Raw genomic sequence first — 11,366 nt, 5'->3', positions numbered from 1 at the left:
ATAGCAGTTAATTTGTCTTATTTTTAAGTTGTTAATGTGAACAGTTATTTACGGTTATCTTTTAGGTGATTGCCTAGCTTCTTTTTTTTTTTACATTATTATTTATTCGTGCAAAGAATTAAGTTAAACTCTTTTTTTCCTCTTGAAACGTGTATGCTTTTGTGGATACCTACTTCTATTTGAGGTCTTTCACTACATTGCTTTGCATCATCCTAACTGTAGCACTCTATATATGGATAATTTTTTTTTAAACTAGTCATCTATATTTCCACAAGACATGCACAATCAAAATTCATAGCGGTGTCTAAAATATTCGAACTGGTACAATTATAGATGAGACCATTTTTATTTATTAACTCTACACATCTTCATAGGGGAACCTTTCAAGAAATTAACACTACCTGAATTTTGATTAAATATAGATTAAGTAGGTAAATAATAAGAGGAAACTTCTATTTATAGTAAAAGTTCGTGAACTTAAGCAGCAAGGCAAAATTTCATAAAGGGTCCAAGAAGCCATTGACATTGACATGATTGTCTCATGCATCATAAATGATATCCTTAATAGAAAGCAAAATTCTTTTACTCACAATTCACTTCTTCTAAATCTCCAGTTGTTAACCCCAGAGGCAATCAATTTACAGTCACTCCGTTTGCGTGATGGCGACTATAATATATCTATATATTATAACAGGAGTAAGCTAATCAACTTAATTAATTAATAATGTATTATTCTTTTCTAAAACCTCTATAAATAGCAGAATCCCCCTTTACTACATACTCAAGTCTGCCATTTAAAAGCTCTAATTCGGACCCATATACCTCGTTTTCTTCTTCTTCTTCTTCTTGAACACAAAGTGTTAGAAATATGTTGTGTTCTCATACGGTGTTTTCTTTACGTGTGATGTTTTGGTTCTATGTTATTCTCCTGTGGCTTGGTGCATGTGAAGGGAAGACGGAGCTACCAAAGAACTTGAATATAAAGGCAGTTCTTGTGTTTGGAGATTCCATCGTTGATCAAGGAAATAACAACAATATAACAACGTTAATCAAGTGCAATTTTCCACCTTATGGGAAAGACTTCATTGATGGAAAGCCAACTGGAAGGTTTACTAATGCCAAAACGCCGGCGGACTTGATAGGTATTATCTTAAGTTCTGGTCTTTTCATGCATCTACTCTTCTTCTTCTACTTCCGTCTTCCTACCCCCAAAATTTGTGTCTTTTTTATCACATACGGACGAAATTATAAACCTAACACACGAGAGAAAAAGATTCAATTAACACAATCTTAATTATTAGTCTAAGATAGTGCTAGCAAAATGAGCTCATATTTTGTTAATCCGACCATATTTTAGTGGGTTGGATGAGTGGTATTTAAGTTGGGTAAAATTTGTCAAAATAGCACGGGCTAGCGAGTTTTCGGATTAGTCATTCAAAAATAGTCAGCATTTGTAAAGTCATTGAAAAATAACCACTATTTTGCTGCAACATGGAAAGTTCCAGCATAATATACTAGAGATCGGTGCACTTGTGTATGAACTTGTAGCATATTATGCTGAAACTCCAACACGCGGAAAGTTCCAGTATAATATACCGGAATTCCAGTATACTTATGCTGGAACTCCGGTATAATATACTGAAATTCCAATATATTATACTGGAATATTTTTTGGGATCTTGAACAGTGTTTTCGTTCAGATTTATCTTTACATGAAAAGTAGCTAAATTTCAATTACTTTTGAAACTGTGACTATTTTTGAATAGTCACCTGTACATTTGACACTCCCGTAAAATTTGGGCTTCAACCATATTCAACCCATAGAAATATGGGTATTTATTGGGTAAAATATGGGTCAGACTAGTGGGATATCTTCCAATTTTTGCTCACTCAAAATACATGATATCATTTTTTTAAGTGAAAATGCTGTAAAGGTATTCTAATTCGTATAGTTGACTATGTGAGTTTTTTTTCCTTCTAAACATTATAAGTACTATTTACTATTGTTTAGCGTCCTTGTTCTTTCTAGATGCATACTTGAATACCAAAAATAGTTTAAGTAGAAGCAAATTTGTATAGTTTTTTATTTGTTCTTGAAGAGTACATGTTAAGAAAGAGAGTATTTTTCCCACTTGTAGTACATCACTTTCGATAAAGAGGTACTCAAAGTACGCTAAGGGTGTGTGTGGTACGAAAAAAAATATTTTTTGGAAAATATTTTTTAATTTTTTCATGTTTGGATGACTTAAATATTTTGAAAAATATTTCTCTCATGAACTCATTTTCCTCCAATTGGAGAATATTTTCCTTATCAAGAGAAGGAAAACATTTTCTAAAACTCTTTTTCAATCTTTCCACCCTATTCCCCATCCCTACGAACCTACCCCTACACCTTCACTCACTCTCACCTCCCAAAACACCCTACCCCCACCCCTACCATCTCAACCCCCACCCACCCAACTCCACCCAAACCCACACCCACACCCACACCCACACCCACTCAACTCAATAGAAATATTATTAAAAGTAATTTCTTTTTCATTTCACAAAATGAGTATTTTCTTTTCATGGCGTAAAAAAAAAGTATTTTCTTTCACTTCAACAAAATAATACTTTCTTTTCATGATGTAAAAAAAGTAAATTCTTTCATTTCAAAAAAAATGATGTAGAAAAAGTATTTTCTTTCATTTCAAAAAAATAAATATTTTCTTTCATTTCAAAAAATTAGTATTTTCTTTTTCAACCAAATTTTTTTTTGTAGTATATTTCAACGTTGAATTTGTATAGAGTCATATATTATTAGTGAATTTTTTAATATATTTTTGAAATAAATAGGGTCTTTCCATTTAATTTACAGTAAATTCTTTTTTTTTTTAATTTGTTTAGTTTTATATTGGATTGCAGACAATATATGAACAAGGTGAAAAATGCACAGAGTTATTTATTATTAGTAATATAGCTTGATGTGCATTAAGAACATTTTCTTCATAAAATGAAAGCTCTCATATTTTGTGGAAGAGTAACTTAAGTTTACAATATGGTAGTAAAATTTGAATAAATTTAATGAAGAAGAGTAAATATTATTCCGGTTAAGCTTATGTCACTAAATAATCTGCAGAGGAAAAATTATAAATTGTACTTAAAAAAATATTACACTTAATAATATGGGTTCCATATTCAACCAGCTTATTTGACACCCAACCCGTTTTTGACCTCTATGAAATATGGGTGGGTCAAGACCCAACTCATTTTTGCTTAACCCATTTTTAATCCACCCAAATCTGACCCAGCCCGCCTATTTGCTACCACCAATCCCAGGGGCAGCGGATATATAGTTTGAATATTATGGGTTCGGAGTAAGTTATTTGTACATATTTAATAAATTTTTAATTGACATACAAAATGTGAACCAAAATTATTGGGTTCCAATGAACCCATAATTTATGCACTGTACCTGCCTCTGATTAGTTATGATTCAAGAGCCATTTTACATTTGAATGTCTATTACAGTAAATAGGGAAAATGACATTGTATAGTCGATCTCAAAATAATAGTTGTATATATTTTTTGTATTTATATACATTTTGTATGTTATATACAAAAATTATATAGATTTTATACTCTTTTTCGTCTAGCGAATATAAATAATTTCTGGCGCGGGCTAAAAGTGAAAAAAGCCCTAAATAGTATTGCAATTGTTGCTTTGCTTAAACACAAATTTAAAATATTCATCTTCTTTTTTAAAAAAAAAAAAAACATTGAATCTTCTATGCATAATCAATATCTCTATAAAATCTTACACACACCGGGAATTTACATCAAACTATATTAACTTATTATGCATAATTGATTTAATGAGGTGAGAATACATTAATTAACCGCGGTTAAGTGCTTTAAATTCATCCGCAACATACATGTCATGCATCTATTTATTTGTTGTAAACATCATATGCCCGTTAATTTTAAAATTTTGATATTACTTTTTTGTTTCTTTTATTGTGTCTTTTGATTTGTTGGGATTAGACTTTTGACTTGACTCTGATACTCATTTTAGTGGAAGAACTGGGCATTAAAGAGTTAATGCCAGCTTATCTTGATCCAAAATTGCAAGCTGAAGATCTTAAAACTGGAGTAAGTTTTGCATCAGGAGCTTGTGGATACGACCCTCAAACAGCTGTTATCACGGTGGGTATTTTTCATTTTTGTATTTGCATTTTATCCACACACGATATAAAAAATATGTACACAATTAAATCACTTTAAATCTAACAACATTTTAGTGTGTATATTTAGAGGCGGATGCAGTACTATAACATCGGGCCCATCTGAACATAGTATTTTTTGTGCGATGCATAATTTATGTGCAATAATTCTTTAAAATTGCAAGACATGATAGATATGAACTCATAATTTTAAAAATAAAGTGGGTTCAGTGTTAAAATTTTATTGAACTCATAAAACTTAAATTCTAGATTCGCCTCGGTTACATACTAAGTTGGTATTTCAAAGGAGCTAGGGCAAATACTCTATTATTAGCATAATCATCATATCATATCATCATCATACTATATTATAAGCGGGAAGGCCTTTAGTGTGAAGTTGATTTACTAAAATATCCTTTAAAAGCTAAACGACTAATCTACCCTCAATCTATAAGTAAAATTATCTTCCATTAAATGATTAATTTTAGCTACTTAATGTTGGCATGTACTTAATTAGAAGAGCTTTTCATCTTCTAATAACTACTCCTAACCTTTTGATATACTATGTATATCGTGTAGCCTTTTCATATGATGTGTGAATTTTATCTTACTCTTTATTAGCAATAAATTGTAGCCTTTTCAGCTTACCTCCTTTTATTAATTCCCATTGATCAATTGTTTTTCTCATTCCTTTTCAGAAATTACACAGTATTTTTTAGAATCCCTTCAAATTATTAAAGGCCTTTTGAATCATTTCTCTCATAGATCCTTTTTGGGAAAGGGTAATGTCACTTAGACCCGTGAAGTGTAGATTCTTACCTCTATTGGCTGCCCCAAGAGCAAAGCTGGAAAAAAAATAAGCATAAAGGAGGGTATCTTTACTTAGACCCCTGAAGTTTTAAATTCCGAAAGTTTCACCTCAAATAGTAGTAGTAGTGACGACCTCAGTAACTACTCTACCTGGGATCTCAGGTATTATTTGGAAGGATTTATGAATTATGATCCGGTAATTATTTGGATCAACAAATTTGAACCTAATTTGGAAAAACAATTGATGACATAATATGAAGACATTATATGCGAAATGATACCATATGATGATTGTTTACCCTTAAAACGGATAACAATTAAACTTGTACGCGGTTTTAAGGATATGTGGATTGATTAAATACAAATAATCAAGAATATGGGATAAATGATTTAAAAACAAAATAAATAATCAAACCAATTGTAATATTACGGCGCAGCTCGAACTTAGGCCGAACAGTAGTTTTGCCCTCGATCGGGCCCTTGGTTCGAAGCCAATTGTGAATGAAGAATAAACAATAAAATAAGAACTTTGCAATAGTTAGAAAGCAGAAAAATAAATTTATATTGTCTTGATTTGCGTGTTAGAATGACTTCCTCTTTATATAGTAGGAGAGTTTCACTCCTAGTACAAGTCTAAAAAAGGTAAAAATTCTCCTTTCTTGTTAATTACTGATCCGTAACGGACATCAGGCGAGATCTACACCGTGATATCCTATTAGGTACGGATATTGCGGCCCTCTCTTAGTCATGCGTAATCATTTGCCATATTTTTCGAGGTCTTAGAGCTCGTTTTGGGTCCCAGAAGCATTGTTTATCATGCCTGGCGATGAGCACATCGTTCCCGTTTTATGGGTCTCGGTACGAAAGGCTCCCATCCTCGGTTTCAACCTCGTGTGCCTGTGCCCTTTTTCCGTCTTCTTCACCGGGAAATCGGGGTATGCATTGTCCCCCATTTTACCCGTATACAGATAATCCCCTCGTTTTCTGAAGAGTAGGTTTGCCAGAACGATGCGAAACGAATAGATGAACCCCGGCTTCCTCCTTCGTAAGTTATAACTGAGATGACGAGTAAATCGAAACGTCCCATCAGTCGCGTCGTTCTGACTTCGGACACGTGTTGGTCATCGGCTGGCTGTTTTCGAATATGAAAAGTCGTGCATTGATTGCATTGTCCCCTATAAAAGCTTCAACCCTCTTCACTTCTTCCACTTTCCGATTCTAAACTTTACCTTCGAACATTCTAACGGCTTTTAAATTCTCCAGATCTTCTTACATTGTTCATTGAGCCTTTATATCTTCATCTTTACTCTTCTTCTTTGAACCTTTATCCCAAACCTTCATATTTTCATTCTATCTTCAAATCTCTATATTTTTCCTCAGACCTATATTTCCAGATTATAATGACTAAAACATCCAAGTCAGTGCCTCAACAGGCCATCCCTTCATCCTCCCACCCAATCGCAGATGCCGAGGTGGTCGTTCCCAAAGTAGCTCAAGAGCCCCCCACGAAGAGCTTCATACTTAGGAGTTGCTCTATCGTGAATGACTTTTACCTTGAAACCCTGAAGTTATATTATTATTATTATTATTATTATTATTATTATTATTATTATTATTATTATTATTATGAAAGCCCAAAGAGTAAGATTGAAAGACGAAAAAACCCTTATAAAATTGATGGACTTTTTTAGCCTTTCAGCATGCATTATTTCCTTAGTATTAACATATAAAAATTTAAAATCATTTGAAATAAATAACATTAGATAAAACAAAAATAATGTATATTTTAATAGGAAAATCAATCAGCAAATTCATTGCCACCCAAGAGACTTTTGGATAAGTGTAACGTCTAGGAATTAGCAATGTTTACACGTTATGTCTTAGTTACTATCCCATGTTTAGGTTTTATGTTTAGAAGACTTTATCTGGGGGAAAACGACTGTTTACTTTTTAATTTAAGGATTCTAAAGGTTTCTAAGATACAGATACATTAAATATTTTCAACCTTCTTGCAGTTACACCCATTATTTTACTTTCATTCCCTGAAATTTTCAAGACTCATTCATCTTTTGGGATGCCAGAGCTTAACTTTGGAGTTATTCTTGTATTCTCCCCTAAAAACTTTCTTTCCTTCTCCAAAATTCTGCATTTTGCTTTGTCTTCTTCAACTTTCATTTTTAGAATTTCCATCAACAATTGCCCTCTCCGTTATAATATTCTGGCGTCCGATGTCGGAAGCAACATAATTAGGGGGAAAAAATCACAAGCAAAAGGTTTTGGCAAGCACAATCGAGTAATTTTTTCTCTTTATGTAGATAAATTTTGATTGGTAAGACGAATAGACAATGACTGAACTATTATTTTCATTAAGAAAATTGAATTTGTTATATTCGAACTGACAAAATACCAGATTTTTATTTATGACTTCAAGTTAGTTTGAGCCTTTTCTTTTGTTTTTGTTTCGTTGTTTACTTTTAAATATTTGGCGAAATGGCTTCCTGACCACTTAAATTTGTAGGGCTTTTGAAAGCCGATACACAAATTTTGGGTTTTCCCATTTGAATACTCGAACTCGTGAAACATATAACTAATAAACACATTTGACCATTGACTATGCTTATGTGGCGGTAACTTATCTTACATATGGACATAGCGCGTACAAATCACATTCAAATGGCGCGTGTGTGCCGATTTCCATAATAGAAACACCCCCCCTCCGGATATCACCTGCTACACAGCACCCCTGTATCTTCGCACCATCCCCAACGACCAGAAACAAGGCTTCACCCATAAACCACAGCAATGACCAAACTAACCCAACCGGTCCCTCCTCCCCATCTACACCTAACAGTGCCTTCCCCCATCTATGCCTAACAGTGCCTTCCCCCCTCCCCTTCTTCATTAGAAGCTTTGAAGCTCTTCACTGCACAACAATGGTGGATTTATGCTCGAAAAAAATACCTCAAATAAACCAATGGTCTAGCTTCCTAAACATCACAATATCTCCTACACCTACTAACCTTTGTCTCCAGTTGGTCGGAGATGGCATTCCAGTGGTCCAAATCGCCCAAGAGCAATGCCAATCGATTCCTGCTGCTGAGGAGGTCACGCCAATTGGCCATTACAACAAATTAATTGTCACAACTTTAAAGAAAATAAATTCTGCGACAGTGCTGATCGGAAAATTTCTCCGGCAATCTACCTAGCTAGAAAAAAATAGAGAGAGGAGAAGACGAAGAAGAACCTAGGAAGGGAGTGCTGATATGGAAGTAGAAGAAAGAGTAGAAGAAAGAGTTGCAGGTGTGTGGGGGGAGATGGGAAAGAACGGGGAAGGGGAAGAGGAAGCTGGAAGGGTTCAAGTGTTTTCTTTTTTATTGTATTTATTTTTATTTTTAAATATAAATATAGGTGACAATTTTTATTTAAAAATTACACATGTCATTAGTTGGGTGGGGTCTTAGTTTTGGATTGGTCAATTGATGACTGGATGGACACGTTTGTGTATGTGTAATACACGCGTATAGGCTCAAGGGTCAGATGAGTTTATTAATTATAGGTTTCACGAGTTCGAGTGTTCAAACGGGAAAACCCAAAGTTTGTGTATCGGCTTTCAAAAGTCCTACAAGTTTAAGTGGCCAGGAAGCCATTTCGCCTAAATATTTTAGTTTTATGTCGTTTGTATTTCTTGGTTAGTTCAATTTTTGCTGCTTTTATTATTCTTTATTGTCAATTTCGTTGCATAATAAAAATTGATTCCCATGAATCTTGCTAATTTTAAGTGGCATGTCTAATTTTCACGCTATAAGTTATGACGTTTTATTCTCAAGTTTTTGGTCGATTGCAATATTGCATATGGAATTCTATTGTTATGAAGTTAAAAACGAATCGATATGTATTATGTATCTGCATTAGTAGATCTAAAATAAAGAGGTAAAGCAGTTATAGCAAATTAGCAACTTTAAAGTCTATGATAGGGTTCACAGAGCATCATGTCTGTTTTTAAGTCTGTGAATGAGCCGATAGGTCCAATCATTTTGGGTTTAATAGTACATCGCCTCTGCTGATCGACAAGGCTCACCATTCGTCATTTGAAGCTTGTATTTTTTCCTTCAGATTTAGTGTTAATCATCACAAACATGTGTTAATAATACGTGTGTTGTTTTAAAAGAGTTATAATGATTAACATGGGATACACGTGCAACACACGTGTCCACAAACTAGTTATAGTAAACGTACAAATACTTTTTATACTGTCATTGAAACTTAAATTTATTTCTTATCGTGATAGTAGAATAAACATGTAACTTTATAAATGTCTTTTTTTTCTTAAATGGATGAAAAAATTCAGTCCGTAATACCACTATCAACACAATTGAATTATTTTCAAGAATATGTTGGGAAGCTAAAGGGATTGGTTGGAGAAAAAGAAGGCAACGACATACTACACAACAGCTTATACTTAGTGGTAGCCGGCAGCAATGACCTTGCCAACACCTACTTCACCGTTGGACTTCGCCAGAAGCAGTATGATATTAACTCATATACTGATCTTATGGTGGACGGAGCTGCTGATTTTATCCAAGTATGTATATGAATATGCCTCTCTAGTGCAATTTATGGTACCCTATCTGTCATTAATTTGTATTATGAGCGCCAAAGCAAGTTAACCTTTGTCCCTATTAGTTTAGTGGACTCAAATGCATGTCTACAAAATTAAAACAGATATTTTTTCAACTATTTTAAATGTGAAATTTAGCCTACTAGATTAATGGGGATAGAATTTAAAGAGTGGCCTAACAAAATGACATACGGTGCAGCATGGGGGCCAATTTGGGCATACCCATCTAAGATTTGAGTTGATTTGGCTAAATATGTAGCTAAAATTGACCATAGGGAAATTTGTCAAAATATTTTCCAATTTTTTTATTTGATAGTTAGATAAATTCTAAGAAAACAAATTAAAACTTGGTCAGAGTTGCCGGAGTTAAGCAAGGATTAGTGTTCTCATTTGACAATCTAATTTAACCAATTGACTTTGACTTGAGTCAGCACATCAATTAACAATCATTGTTAATTTGATTTATTTATTTTTATTTGGAAGGAATTGTACAAGTTGGGAGCAAGAAAGATAGGGGTATTTGGGATTCCACCAGTTGGGTGCTTGCCATTCCAGAGAACAGTGAGTGGAGGAATATTTAGAATGTGTGTGGAGGAATACAATGAAGCTGCACTATTGGCCAACACTAAGTTATCAGCTGCCATTAATGATTCACTATCCAAGAAATTGCCTCAATCCAAGCTCGTTTTCATTGACCTCTACGATCCTATGCTTGATCTCATCGTCAACCCTCAAAAATATGGTAAACTTTAATTTAATCTTTTCTAACTTCATTCATTTTTTTTTTTGGGAGTTTCTTCTTTATGTGTAGGGGTATAAGTGTTTAACTTTAAAATATAGGGCGTGTATCTGCAATTAAGGGTATTCAATGTATTTACCAAAAAGATTATTATTATCTCTGTTCACTACTGAAACCTGAAAGGTGTAAAATTAACGTGCTTCATTTATTTATTTAAATTTTGGGTTTGAGATTATCCAGTGTTAAGTGAAATTTGATGATGGTGTCTCAGGATTTGAAGTGGTAGAAAAAGGATGCTGTGGAACAGGAAACATAGAGGTGCTAATGCTATGCAAATACGGTGGGACATGTGAAGATGACACAAAATATTTGTTCTGGGATAGTTATCATCCCACTGAAAGAGGCTACAGGATCCTTGTTGATCAAATGATGAAAAAGTATATCAATAGTTTCACATAAAAAAGTATATCAGATTGCTTCATCACCGTCCTCTCATATCTGTATTTGATTGAAATACTTTTTATGTTCTTTTACAGAGTGTGTTTGTATCCTGTACAAGTTTGAACTTTTGTAGTTTGTACCTTTTTTTTCTTTCATTTACTCCTAAAGGATGTTTTGTTTTTGTTGAGATTTATGTACTATATGATGGTCTAAATATGATAGCAAAATGTAAATTAGCCTGGGCCAGTCTATTTTTTAAGTTAACGACGCAAATATTTTTACTCTATCAGTATGTTTAACCTGTAATAACGCACAACAGTTACCATTTTAGCTATGTTATCAATTAATGCTTATTATAAATACTTACTATTCCCTCCGTTTCAAATTAGATGAGCTACTTTCCTTTTTAGTCTGTTCCAAAATAAATGACACATTTCTAAATTTGGAAATAATTTAACTTTAAACTTTTCATTTTATCCATTTTACCCTTGATAAGAAGCTTTTATAACCACACAAATGTCATTGACCCACAAAGCTTTTACCCCTTAAGCTTTTA

At 33.5% G+C, this 11,366-nt stretch overlaps 1 protein-coding gene across 1 annotated transcript; it reads left to right on the top strand.

The window, feature by feature from the left end:
- The first annotated feature begins 703 nt into the window (after positions 1–703).
- LOC107810423 (GDSL esterase/lipase EXL3-like) lies at positions 704–11,061 on the top strand. The gene is made up of 5 exons (XM_016635206.2): positions 704–1,142; positions 4,055–4,185; positions 9,361–9,594; positions 10,114–10,372; positions 10,641–11,061. Exons 1-5 carry the CDS (start codon positions 869–871, stop codon positions 10,826–10,828), a joined length of 1,086 nt encoding a protein of 361 aa, XP_016490692.1. The 5' UTR covers positions 704–868; the 3' UTR covers positions 10,829–11,061.
- Positions 11,062–11,366: the final 305 nt, after the last annotated feature.

This window comes from Nicotiana tabacum, chromosome 20 (assembly GCF_000715075.1).
Source record: "Nicotiana tabacum cultivar K326 chromosome 20, ASM71507v2, whole genome shotgun sequence".
NCBI lineage: Eukaryota > Viridiplantae > Streptophyta > Magnoliopsida > Solanales > Solanaceae > Nicotiana > Nicotiana tabacum.
Note: the sequence above shows the minus strand (reverse complement) of the source record. Positions and strands in the feature narration are given on the sequence as shown.

Coding starts and splice junctions, on each gene's coding strand:
- LOC107810423 (XM_016635206.2), top strand. CDS start 869: ATGTTGTGTTCTCATACGGTGTTTTCTTTACGTGTGATGTTTTGGTTC. Junction 1,143..4,054: donor AACGCCGGCGGACTTGATAG/GTATTATCTTAA, acceptor TACTCATTTTAG/TGGAAGAACTGGGCATTAAA. Junction 4,186..9,360: donor CTCAAACAGCTGTTATCACG/GTGGGTATTTTT, acceptor GAAAAAATTCAG/TCCGTAATACCACTATCAAC.